The following is a 14,669-nucleotide window of genomic DNA, read 5'->3' on the forward strand; positions in this document are numbered from 1 at the left end:
GGGACAAGTTTCCCTCCACTTTCTTTCCTCTCTCCTGGGCAGAAAACCTCAGTTCTGTGATTTTTCCCAATCTTACAGAACACTGTCACTGTAGGAGGACACCCACCCCTTTTCTTTGTTGCTAGTTGACCAGAAGACCAAGATTTTCCAGTGTTTCAGCACTTGTTATGACAAAAAAAGAAACCGGCACCATAAAGGACATGTTAATTTCTGGTAATTAGAGCCTCTTTGTCTCCTGCCCTCCTTCCTGGAGGAAAAAAACCTCAGTCTGTGCTTATTCCTAAACTTGGAGAATAGCACAAGCTGTGAATGGATGCATTCCTCCTTCCCATGTTCTCAGACCTACCAAGGGAGCAGGCTTGGCAGTTTGTTCAGTGCTCAATATGAGGTGAGATGTTAACCAGCTGTCTTATGGGCCATAAGACAAATCTCCATAAATTTAAAAGCATTGATCATACAAAACAAATTACCGACTACAATGAAGATAAGTTAGAATCAATAACAGAACGATATTGGAAATGTCATTGGGAATTATAACCCATGTATTAACTATATTAAAAGGGAAATTAGAAAGTATTTGAAATGGAGTGAAAAGAAAACAAGATATATAAAAATTTATGTGATGCACTTAAAGCAGTGCTTAAAGGAAAATTGATAGAACTAAAAGCCTATATTAGAAAAGTCTCAAATGAGTGATTATGATTTCCACCCAAAGAAACTAGAAAAGAAGCAAATTAAAGACAAAGGAAAAGAATATAAATTTAAACTGTAAGAGCAGAAATTAATGAAATAAAAAACAGAAAACAAGAGAGAAAAATCCGTGAAATGAAAATCTGGTGCTCTGACAAAATCAAGAAAGATAAAAGACCTCTAGCCATGATGATAGGATTAAAAAAAGAGAGAGAAAACACACACAAACTACCAATATCCAGAATGAGAGGGAGAGAAAGATTGCATTGCAGATCTTACAGATGTTTAATAAGACAGTAACGGAATATTAGCAACAGCTTTTTCCAATAAATTTGACAACATGATGAATGTGTAATTTTGTTAGAAGATACAAACTACAAAGATTAAATTTATAATTGAGAACCTTTCCACATAGAAAACTTCAGACCCAGATGACTTCACTTGTGAATTTTGTCAAACATTCAAGAAATAAACCATATCAACCTTACAAAACTCTTGTAGAAATTTAAAAGGAGGCAATACATCCTCAAAGCCCAGCTTTTTTTCTGATACTAAAACAGAAAATGCATTTCACAAAATTCAACATTCATTTCTAATTTTTAAATTTTTCAGCAAACTGAATATGAAGGAATTTCCTTGATCTAATAAAGGACATCTATGTAAAATCTATAGCTAGCATCATACTTAATGATGAAAGACCAAGTGCTTCTCTCATAAGAATAAGAACAAGTCAAGGGTGACCACTTTACTTCTTTTCAGCATTGTGCTGTTTTATCTAGCAAGTGCAATGAGGCATCAAAAATGAATAAAATTATGTCTTCTAGAATAAAAGATATAAAATGCCTATATTTGCTGACATGATCACCTTAAAAAAGCCTATTTAACATAAAAAAAGGGTAGAAGTAAAGATTTTACAAGTTTTCATGGTAAAATATCAATAAATAAAAAATCCACTATATTTCTTTATATTATCAACAAACAATTGTATATTTAACAAAAAATGTCATTTAAAACAGCCATGTTTTTGGACTGGAAAATGTCATTGGGAATTATAACCATTGGGAATTTCAATCAAAAATTGAAATACTTAGAACCAATCTCAAAAAGGTATCAAGACCTATTCATCAAAAACTATATAATATTGCTGAAAGAAATTAAATGAGATTGACAAGGAGGCATATTGTTTTCAAGGCTCACCCTCCTATAGATAAGGAGATACATTGTTTTCATGGCTCATGCTTTTCACAAGGAAGAAATACATTCATCAGTTAAGAATTATGTTAAAGGTATGGTAACAGTCAAATCAATATCTGATGCCTCCAAGTTCCTTGATATAAAATATCAAAGGCAGAAACAAGAGGCTACACCATAGTTAGCAACAGTCCTTATAATATCAGTTATGAGACCTTCCTATAAATCACTAACTGATTGCATACTCTCTTCATTGCTGCCTTCATGTCTTTATTCCTGAATGTGTAAATGACTGGATTCAGAAAAGTAGTAAGAACTGCATCGAAAATAGCAAGAAACTTGTCCATCTGTGAATTGTAGTGTGGCCATGTATAGACAAACATGGTTGGACCAAAGAACAAAAGGACCACAGTGATGTGAGCTGATAGGGTTGAAAGGGCCTTAGATGAACCACTTGAGGAATGTTTCCAAACAGTAAACAGGATCAAGATGTAGGAGATAAGGAGTATAAAGAAAGAGCCAACACAGATAAACCCACTGTTGACAGTGACCATGAACTGCAATTTGTAAGTATCTGTACAGGCCAGTCTGAGGAGACGTGGGAGGTCACAGTAAAAGCTGTCCAACACATTAGGACCACAGAAGGGTAAATTAACAATAAATGCGAGTTGGAACAGTGAGTGACTGATGCCAAGGGCCCAGGCAGCAGCCAGAAACAACACACACATGCGTGGGCTCATGGGGGTCAAGTAGTGGAGAGGCTTACATATGGCAACATATCTGTCGAAGGCCATGGCAATGAGCAGCACCATCTCCACACCACCAACAACGTGGATGAAGAAGATTTGGGCAATGCAACCTCCAAAGGAGATGACTTTGTGCTTTCTGAAAAGATCATAAATCATCTTGGGTGAGGTGACAGAGCAGGCTCCCAAGTCAATGAAGGAAAGACTAGTCAATAGAAAATACATGGGGGAATGTAAGTGAGGATCGGCTGTCACAGAAAACACAATGAGGATGTTTCCAGTCATGCTTGCCACATAGAGCACAGAGGAGAACAGCAGGAGGAGAAGCTGGATCTTCCAGGAATGGGTGAGTCCCAGAAACACAAACTCAGACACAACCGAGTGATTCCCTCCATCCATTGATCCAGCCAACTGGGCTGCTGATGAAATTATGAGAACTAAGAAAATGAGGAGGAAATTATGATTATCAAGATGATAATATGTCATAGAATTATTGATGTTTCAACATTCTTCCAACAACTATGGTTTCCCAGTTTCTCAAGTTTACAAAAACAAAAAACAAAAGTCTACATTATCATCACATGACATATGTGAGCTGTGACATATTTAAACCTATCACCAACACTCTGACTGCAATGTTCGGTTCTCAAATAACCGATCAGGCAAGAACAAAAGATTCTTGAGCATCCATGACATTTATCAGCTGTTTGCATCATTTGCAAAATGTACTACTCCTCATTGCCAACATATTCCATCTTGCCTTTATGTATGCTCTCATAATTCACTTCTCTTCCCAGTTTGTTCCCACAGTTCACTGACAAAACGTAGGGTAAGCTGGTCAATCAACATATTTTGTATGTTATTATATGCATTATATACTGTATTTGTACAATAATGGAAAATATTTTTTCAAATTGCTGCGAATCTCCAAAAAAATAAAGTAGGGTAAGTAGAGGAAAACATGATTAACAGATGGATGGTCATGTGGAGGGAGAGGTGCCTGAAACATGAATTGAGACTGACTAGGTTAGGCTGTCAATGAAGACTAAATGTGAAATGGGAGAGCTATAGGTGTAGTAGAACAGAGGAAGTACATGGACTCTGATAAAAAATAGAACTGCCTCTACTCCTCATCACATTTTATTGTGGTCAATGCTATCCTGGGTGCCTCTACTCTATACAATCTTTCATGAACTACAAAGCCCCAAACTGGCCTCAACACTCACGGTGGCTTTCCGAAGGAACGCATGCCATCCCATGACACAAGGCTACCTCCAGATCTAATCAATGCATAACTGGGAGATTTCACAGTCTCTGCTAAGGCACATGCCTGAAATGGTACTGAGGATGTAAACTAGCTCTGCAAACAGTTTTTTCTCTGTCCATACACACAGAGGTATTGATGACCAGCACTTGGAATACTTGAGATACTAAGTTTTAATTCATCAGTGTCTCAGCCTCCCTTCAGAGACAAAACTTTTATGTCCACTGACATCCCCCCATCATTTAAAGTATTCAGTACCACCTGCACAGCAACCTGTTCTGATACTTTATATTTTCCTGCTTACTTTGACATCCATTCATATATTTTATCTTCAAGGCCCTTTGTTTCTTATACTTTTGATTTGATTACAAAATAAGAGGAATATCAAACATTAGTAAGTCACATTTTAGGGAAGCCAATGAACTTTCTTCTAGATCTTTAACCATAAAATACAGTATGCAACCCTGAAGATTTAGTCCTTTAATATACATTGTATTTATATGTGAGGTGGAGGGTGAGCAGAGAACAGTGTTATGTTTCTGTGTCTGTATACCCACCTCAATCACTCATATTAGAGAGTAGTTCCTAAAAACACTTAATAGAGGTTAGATATTTTAGGAGTTGATGAAACACAGCAGGAGAAGCATACTGATGTCCTTAATTTTTGCAGCTATACTCCAGACTTTCTCATGAAAAGGCCATCTGACTGATGCTGTCATTCATCCCAGATCACAGAACACAGAGGGGGTCATTGTGTACTGACCCCAATTCTGGGTGGCCATCACTAGCATGAATTTATCTCTATTCTCACCTACACATAGTGATTGTAACATCACCTCTGGGGTCAACAGTCTAGTCCCAAGGTGCACACTTCCTATTATCAGAAAGCTGGGGCCTGGAGTAGAGGGCAGGGAACAGCCGTGTATGCTGCTCATCAGGGCAGGTATGGTCAGCACAGGAGAAGGCTAGGGGATGAACATGCTTGGGGAGGCACTGGTGGCACTGCAGAGGGGGCAGGAAACTCAGTAATTGTTGAAAAAGAGCCAAGGCCTTCATGAGGAAGAACGTGTCTCCAGTGTGATGAGATTAAAATTCTCATGGAACTTTACAAAGACCATTTTGTCCAGTTGGTCATCATTCAGAAGAAAAACAAGAGACTCATAAAGAAAGTTTCCCAGATTCACACAACTGGCAGACTTGGAAACCAAAACATTGATCTTGATTCCTATTCCAGAATGAAAATCCTAGAGAAAATAGTGAAGTAGAAAAAAAGCAAGACTCAAAACAGTTGTTATTCCTGGTTAAAACCAAAACTAACCAGAGACATTCATACAAATGTCCATTATGTAGCAGGCAAACAATAACAAAATACTACATAAAATATGTGCTAAATTAAAGATAACATAACTAGAAATATAGTAGATTATATTTGGGAAAGTGATTATTCATTATTATTATGGCTTGTATACTGACTCTTGATATTTTGCTTGTTATGTAACTGGTCACTACAACTGTAAAAAACTTAAAGTGATGTTTCTAAGAAGTTCATCCTTTTGGACTTTCTGAATTTCATTACCTTCAAAGGTCAATTAAAATCCTGGTTACTCTTACAACTTTTATTGATAATTTTTCTTCCTGCTGATTTGTTCTTTTGCTAACTCCTCTAAGTCAAAGAACCAAGGGTTGGAAAACAAAAATCATGCACCTAACAAATACAGTCTAATGTGATATACAATACACATCAAGTGAATAGTAAGATAAATATTTGGTGAGTTTCAGCTCTAGACACTCAAGGGTAGAAGATAACTCGTGTCAGCAAGAACAGATGAGGAAGGCTATAAGGGCATAAATACTGATCTGATCCTTTAGGAATTAGTGAGAACTGAACAAAAAGAGAGAAGGAAGAGATAAGGTGTGAAAAATACCTTGAACTATAATATGAAAGTACCTTTTGATATTAGGTGTCATTATTCATGTATAGCCTATATGATGTATACTCAGGTACATACAGAAAGTCAGTAGGTAGTTCTCAATTGAGAGCCTAAGAGTCATAACTACAGGCTGTGTAGTAAAGGCATGCCTTCAGGTCAATGATCTTTATTATTCTTGATTCGCTCCACTCTCACTCATCTTTTCCAATAGCTTTAAGATAAATAATTGGAAATTCCTCACTTAACAATGTACAGTAGCCATGAGTAATATTCTCTCAGTCAGAACACACCTAAGGCTTTACAACATATTTCTTGCTAGGGATTATTTTCCTGACATCTATGAGATAATCTCAGATGCAGAAAAAAATAAATTAGAGAGAAAGGAGAGAGCATGAAGATTTTAAAAATGGGAAAAAATAGGGGAAAGGGAAAATTAGGAAGAATATGAACAATGATAAGTAAATAAAAGAGAAAGAGTTGAGCAAGTTCAGGTAGTATTAAATATGGCAGCCTCTGTTTCTGAGAACCCAGGTAAAACAAAAAGAATGTCCATCTCTCACCTTTAGTTTACTGACTCAGAGAGATGCTTCTAATACCTGCCCTTTCAGACTCACAGAGTTAATGTGAAAATCACACATCATAATGAATGGGAAGACTATCTCTTATGCTGTGCGATGATAAACATGTAATTCACCGTAAAAATTTCAACTGTTACCATGGTTTGAGGAGTCTAACATACACTAAGCAGAAGAAAGCAGTATAGTATAGAACAACAGAAAACAGGCACATAAAATTCTCCCCACTGTAAGTTCTGTGTGTTCTACCATCTCAGAAGGGTTCTCTGTCCAGTCAGCTTCTCCTACTGAGGGTCACAGTAATTTCCAAAGGTGTGTTCTTCTACATGACAGACACATCACACAGCTAAACGTTCACATGCCAAAATCCAGAAATCATTTCCAAATTTTCATCTCTATCTTCTTCAGTCCTAAAAATACAAACATTTACAGTGCCTTTCACACATTGCAGTATAATGGTTAATAGGGTCATCAACCTCTTGACATCAACCAATTATCACCATCCACTTGCTGTACGAGCATGACAAAGTTACTTGACCTCTCCGAGCTTCAGTTTTCTTATTACTAACATGGAGATGATAATACCTCCCTTGTAGGGTATTGTGGGAAATAATTTATATATGTAAACACACCTAATTCAGTACATAGTACATAGTATGTCTCAATAAGTGGTATTGAATATATATTTAATACAAGCTACATGAGTAACTTGTAAGGATAGAAAATTATTCCTCAAATGCTGAATCATCTATTATTCTAAAATACTGAAACTAGACCTGGTTTTAGGCAAAGCTTTCATGTCTACCCTTGTATCCAACCATATAAGTAAATTTCCCAAATAACAATTTTGCTCCTAAGGGGAGCTACTAATCAAAGACTGCCTGAGGGTGCAGGAAGAAGCTTTGTGCTTCGACCAGGCTATGCCCCTGCTGTCACTACTATCCCCACAACCCATATCCACAAATTTTTGCTCCTCACATAAAAGAGAACAAGTTTTTGTTGACCACCTCAGACAAAACTGGATATTTCCCTTATCATTAGGGGTAAAAGAAAGTAGGAAGAAAGGTGCTTCAAGAGATTACTGAAGGCTGTGTCCATCCAGCCACAAATTTGTGTTGATCTGCCAAGGCAAGGAAGCCAAAATACACAATACCAACTGCTCAGGAGAAAGACTGTTCTCCCACGCTGCCTTTTTCATGAGGCATATAGAATTCTTCAGTTTTAACTTGCACTTTAATTGTACAAGTGAGGAAAGCAGAGGTAGTTTAGACACATTATAAAGACACATTACAAAGCCAAAGTCTTAGTTATGTTCTACTCCCATTCTTACCTCCTCACTTGTTCATTTCATTCAGTTAAAATGGATTTGGTTACTCTGTGCCAGATCTCAAGATAGACCAACAAAGTCCATCCTTAACCAACATGTACATGAATATATATCAGGTATTGTGTGATGCGTGTCATAAAAGTGGAAAAGACCCTCTAAATACATGAAGAGAGTGGGAAGAGGTAATTATAGGGATGAGAAAAGGCAGCATAGCATATTGGCTTTTGCATGTAGTTTTAAGAGAAGGTAAACATTATAGTATACAAACTTAGGATCTAAAGAAGTCACTTCAGACAGATGGCAAAATATGAAAAGTAGGTAAGTTCAGGGATCACTGGGTTAATGGCAAAGCATGCAGATTGTCTACAGCATATTTGTGTTTGGAAAACATAAGAAAAAAATGACAAAGATGGTAGAATTTGTGCCTGATATTGGAAACTACTCTAGATATTTAAGAATTATTAAATAAATGTAGGGAGTCAACGAGGAGTGCAAGGAAATGATGATGAGGCCAGTGTCAGGGCAGATGCTCCATCTGCAAGCATGACAGGTCAACTGGAGGAAAGAAACAATGGAGGTAAGGACTCCTTTTAAGAGAATGCTGAAATAAAGCAGATCTGGGGAGCTACAGATGCATTAGTACTACAAAGTTTTATATGTAAGATATTAGATGCAGAAAACAGAAATATTAAGAAGTAAAACCCCAAAGGAACTGATTAATGTTGGAATGAACATGAAGGAGAGTAAAGTCAAAGATGACAGAAAAATTTAAGCACAAATAGACAACAGTACATACATTTTTAAAAACAAGCAAATTGGAATTTTTGAGGATGGAGAAAATAGATAATTGCATTTACACTAAGCAACTGGAGTTTCAAATACTAGTGAGATGTCCAGATGGAAATATGAGACAATATATTTAGGAAAAAGCATAGATTCAAGATATAGCAGTATAGTAATCTACATAAAAATAATTCCTGAATGTGTAAGAGTGAATAAGATCTCTGAGGGAAAGAGCACAGAGAAAAAACAAAGACCAAATCATATAGCCTGTCATGCTGATAATACGGAAGGAGACAAAGGAGCCAACAAATCAAGCAGAACAATCACAGAGGTAGGTGGACAGCTAGTGGGGGGCAGCACAGAAATTCTGTGACAGTAAAGAAAATTGGATGATAGAGCAAAGGAGAAGAAAGGTGAGAAAATTAAAATACCAATCTAGATAAATTTTATATCTTGTAAATGGGCAGTTTGGGCCAATTTATTGTCTTTCTTTGAGGGCTAAATGTACATGTTCACCATTAATACCCTCAGCTTCCCAGCCGCAGTGACTCCCCTTCACGGGCCTGATTCCTCCTCCAGCCTTCTCCTCTAGTGCCAGCAGTAACCTGTCACAGAAAAAACTGGCATCATAGTGAGTTGAGCAAAACTTAGTTTTTGAGTTCCTGGACAAAGAAACCTTGGCTTGCTGATTTACTCACTATAGATTTTATTTCTGTTACTCCCACCTACCTGATTTGCCAAAGAAACTAAGAGAACAGCATCATTAAAGATTCAGATAGGTATAGTTCTCCCAAAATCAATCAGGATCATTAAATACACACAAAAATAGTGGTATAAAACAGTCAGAGTCGCAGCTAAATACAGCCCCAGGGAGTAGTGACCAAGTGGTGTTGCAGAATCCGGGGCTGCCAAGCTACAATCACATGGACTGGGGAATTATTATCTGTGGCTGTCTTGGTTTTCCCAGTGTAGCCAAGAGAGAAGCTACTAATAATGAAAATAAGAGGCATTTCATTTCCTCACAACAAAGAGGCCTTTGCCATTTTTTAGAGCTATTATATCTCTATTTTATGATGACTAAAGGTGAATTCCAGAACATTAAAATCATTTTCATTTAATCATTTCTATGTTGATTACTACAAAAATATTACTCAACTTAAATGCAAACTGTATTAAGAAGTATGAAGAATGGAAATAAATTTATATAATAGTCCATGAAAAAAAATAGAAAAAATATGGAAGGAAACTAATTTAAAGTTTAAATATAATACTTTTATACATATTCTATTGAATCCTCATAACCACACTGTGAAACAAATATTGTTATTTTCATATGATCTCAAATTATTTTTCATCTAACAGTACACTGATATTAAAAGTTTGGACTACATATGAATTTAGGAATTTCTCAAATTTTTCTTCTCTTTCTCCTAGAGTTAACTCCTTAAATTATAGAAAAATCAGTATTACCCAACATGAAGTATGTATGATCTTGAACCCAAATTTCAGGAAGTACAACAGCAAAAATGAAACTGAAAGTCAACTCAATTATGTAAATAAATTCAGACTTCCAATCTAAGATTGCAAACATGAGATGCTTCTTCCTCCCTATTCCTATAACCAGAAGAAACATAAACATAGCTTCACCCTTAGAAAAGCTAGGAAATACATCTATAATTCCAAACCACAACATGTGAAGAAAAACTTACAATTAAAATCAAAACAGGGTAAGAGTGAACACCAATATAAAATTCATGCCTCTAAAGATATTGAGTTAGTCACTAAGCTCAGCAGTCTTAAAAGAGGTGGATACTATGAGAACAAAACCAGTGATCTTTACTTAAACAGAAACATGGGGGGTGTGAACCCTTACTCCACAGTAACAAGGGAAAGGTACATAAAGAGAAAGATGCAAATACAATATATTTGGAATAATTAGGGCATGTATGGTTGTGGTGATTGCTGAAGCTTGTAAGAAAAATCACGGCAAAAGTCAGGGGAAAATAGCAGGCAGCTGACAATTCCTATTATAGAATGAGAAGAAAAGGATAAAACACAAGACATATGACAAAAACTAACAAATATGACTCGGCTTGGAGCTGGTAGCCCAGCAGCCCAGCAAAATCATACCAACAGACGAGAAGTGTTTCGGAAATAACATTCCAAAACTCAGCTGCCTTCTATCATACTTCACTATCACCCCTAGCTCCTCCTCCACAATATCCTTTCAACTAACTCATATATTCAGTAGCATATTAGATTAATATTATATATTAAAATATTTATAATAATTTTGTTATAAAATACAGCAAGTGATGACCTAAATGAAGAAACTTCAAGAAGAAACAGGAAAATGATATGATATATGTTATATATATAATAGAAGGTTATACTATGAAGTAATGAAAATTATGAGCAAAGCTATGAATTTTTTTTGGTATCATTAATATACAATTACATGAGCAACACTGTGGTTACTAGATTCCCATTGTCAAGTCCCCACCACATTCCCCTTTACAGTCACTGTCCATCAGCATAGTAAGATGTTATAGAATCACTACTTGTCTTCTCTGTTCTATACTGTTGTCCCCATGCTGCCCCCATATTATGTGTACTAATTGTAATGCCCCTTTTTCCCCTTATTCCTCCCTTCCCACTCATCCTCCCCAGTCCCTTTCCCTTTGGTAACTGTTAGTCCATTCTTGGGTTCTATGAGTCTGCTGCTGTTTTGTTCCTTCAGTTTTTTCTTTGTTCTTATACTCCACACATGAGTGAAATCATTTGATACTTGTCTTTCTCCACCTGGCTTATTTCACTGAGCATAATAAGATACACCTTCTTTCTGAAATGACATTTAGAAGATACAGGTTGAAAGAAATAAATGATAAAAAATATATGACAAAAAATAAACTGGGAAAAGTCAAGAAGTATAAGCATATCTACTTTTATTGCACTTTATTGCATTTCACAGATACTGTTTTTTACAGACTGAAGGTTTGTGACAACCCTGCATCAAGGAAGTCTATCAGTGCCACTTTTTCAGCAGCAGTTGCTCACTGCAAATCTCTGTGTCAAATTTTGGTATTTCTCACAATACCTCAAACTTCTTCGTCATTATATTTGTTAGGATGATCTGTAATCAACAATCTTGGATATTACTATTATAATTGCTCTGGGGTGCCACAAACTAAATAAGCTAATTCCAACCCTCATGGATGACTTTGAGTGATTCTAGACTTCGGGGAAAGAAGTAACTACAGACATGGTGGGAACAGCAAAGAGAACTAGAATTAGAGGTGGAGCCTGAAGATGTGACTGAATGGCTGCAATCTCACAATAAAACTTGAATGGGTGAAAAGTTGCTTCTTCTGGATGAGCAAAGAAAGTGGTTTCTTGTGACGGAATCTACTCCTGGGGAAGATGCTGTGAAGACTGTTGAAATGGCAACAAAGAATTTAAAATAATACATAAAACCATTTGTTAAAGCAGCATGAGGGTTTGAGAGGATTGAAACCAATTTTGGAAGAAGTTCAACTATGGGTCAAATACTATCAAACTGCATGGCATGCTACCAAGATGATTTCTGAAAGGAGAAGTCAATTAATGTGTCACTCTTCATTGTTGTCTTATTTGAAGAAATTGCCACAGCCACCCCAATCCTCAGCAACTACCACCCTGAGCAGTCAGCAGCCATCAACAGTAAGTCAAGATCCTCCACCAACAAAAAGATTATGACTTTCTCAAAGTTCAAACGATGGCTAGCATTTTTAGCAGTAAAGTATTTATTAATTGAGGTATGTATGGATTTTTTGAATATAATACTATTTCACATTTAATAGGATACAGTATAGTGTAAACATAACTTTTATATGCACTGAGAAAGCAAAAAATTCATTTAATTCACTTTATTACCATATTCACTTTATTGGAGTAGTCTGGAACTGAATTATAATGTCACCAAGGTATGCTTGTAAATAAAAAAAAGAAAACTGTGACAAAAATGAAGTGACTAAAAGCAGGGCGGGGGAAGTGGAGACATATATATCCTGAGGATAATGAAACAGAAAACCAAGAAGTTTAAAAGAATTATAGAAAAGAATATAGATTAAACTAAGATCCAACAAATGAATAACCAGTATTCCTCTAGAAGAGGCCACAATCTTTGGTAAGGGAAAATTTCAGGATAAAATTCTGAAATGAAAGCAGCATTGAATCTAAAGACTAAAGTTTATAAGCATGACCCAGGGAAAAATATATTACAGCATGGGGCCACATCAAGGCTGATCCAACCAAATTTATGAGACTCCCACATGCACGGAATACACAGCCTGCCAAAAAACTTAGGAAATAGAGTTCCCATGAGACCTTATGGAAGAAAATTATTAGAGAATTATTCACCAATCAAAAAGTGCATACAGTATGGTAATATTGAATTATGAAACCTAATATAAACAACTCTGGAAATTGTAATTAAAGAACATAATACAAATGTTACAAACCATGAAAATATAAAAAATATCTTAGTAGCAAAAATAAAAAAGAGAAGTATTTCTGCTGGAACACTCTGGCTTCCTCATCTCTCACAGTAGGAAAGGATCAAAAGATCATTTTAAGGGTGATTAAGTATTATTTTAAGGTAAAAGGTAATGATTAGAAGAACTAGAAATAATAAAATTGAGTGATAAAGGGGGAAGGGAAAGTGGGTCAAAGGGTTAAATGGAAGTATATTAATTTCTTTCATAGTGAGGAATCAATGGATCTGTATTTGGAGGTAACAGAACTAAAGCATTAACTATATAAACAGTGAATAAGTAAGATGAACTTTAAACCATTAAAATCAGTAAAACATTCATACACAAAAGAAACAAAACATCATATAGAGAGAAATCTTAATAAAATGAATGCATGAAATTAATTCATTTATTCTCCTAATATTTGTTGAGCTCCCATATGTCAGGATTGTGCCCAGTGCCGAAGATACATAGCTTCTCTCTCCAGCTTATAGTTTCACAGACTAGTAGGGGAGGCAGATATTAAACAATCACACAAATGTAAAATTGCAACCATAAAAATTACTCTGCAACAGAGTGAAAATTACTATAAATGGAAGTATTTTATGTAAGCAGGAAAATCTGAAAAGGTTTCCCTCCAAAAACTAAGATCTAAAGGATAAATAGAAGTTAACTAAGAGTGGAAGACAAGGGATTCCCTGCCTAGGGAAAAGTTTGTGGTCCTCCTTGGAGCCAGAGGGGGCATTGGGAGTTGCACCTGGAACCACATTGGGGGAAAATGAGGGGAACTTACACAAGACAAGGCTGATATAAGTAGTGGGATACTTGTCCTAAGAGAATGAGATGTCAAAGATTTTTAAGCAGGACAATTTGGTCAGACAACATTCATGGATATCACTATGGCTACATGTAGTGTACAGAATGGATTTGAAGGTGTCCAAAATGGATGCAGGGAAGCCAGCTGAAAAGGAGCATACTTGTTGAGGTGAGAAATGTGGTTGTTTGGCCTAGATATGGGAGTTTGGGAAGCAGACATATTTGCCGTATATTTCGGAGAGACAATCCATAATACCTGATGATGGATTTAGTTGGAAATGCTCCAACTCCATCTAATGCTCCAAGTCTCAGACTTAATCAACCCCACCAGGACCTCCAGTCTAATGACCCTACCATACATTAGTGTCCCTCACTCTCCTGACGTAGGTCCTCTCTTTCTTCCTCTCCCATCTTTAATTTCATGGTCAATCCCCTTGGCCTCTTTTACTCTACTGTTCTCCCTTAGACAAACAACAAACCTGGTAAAACAGAAATGACTGCTGGGTTTCTACTATTTTTTCCTTTCTGAGTAACAGTTACCTGCAGGATTTACCCTATGCATGTCTTGCAACTGTATATAGTATGAATTTACTTCAATGACTTGATTGACTAACAGTGAAGTCGAAGTGAATTCTAGGGCTTCTGATGACACATGTAGGATTTCTGGGTCATAGGATGAATGAGTGTGTATTTAACTTTAAAGAAACTTCCAAATGGTTTTCTGAAGTGGTTTTACCATTTCACATTAACACCAGTAATGTATGACAGTTCAGAAGCTCCACAACCTCAAGGACACTTAAAATTGCAAAAGCCTTCCTCCCATCTTTCTTTCCTT

General features: G+C 36.3%; 1 protein-coding gene across 1 annotated transcript; it reads right to left on the bottom strand.

Annotated features, from left to right (window-relative positions):
- Window positions 1-2,087: 2,087 nt before the first annotated feature.
- On the bottom strand, window positions 2,088-3,026 carry LOC108400942 (olfactory receptor 4F3/4F16/4F29). The gene has a single exon (XM_037015839.1). It carries the CDS (start codon window positions 3,024-3,026, stop codon window positions 2,088-2,090), a length of 939 nt encoding a protein of 312 aa, XP_036871734.1.
- Between the last annotated feature and the right edge of the window lie 11,643 nt (window positions 3,027-14,669).

Source organism: Manis javanica, chromosome 8 (genome assembly GCF_040802235.1).
Source record: "Manis javanica isolate MJ-LG chromosome 8, MJ_LKY, whole genome shotgun sequence".
Classification (NCBI taxonomy): Eukaryota; Metazoa; Chordata; class Mammalia; order Pholidota; family Manidae; genus Manis; species Manis javanica.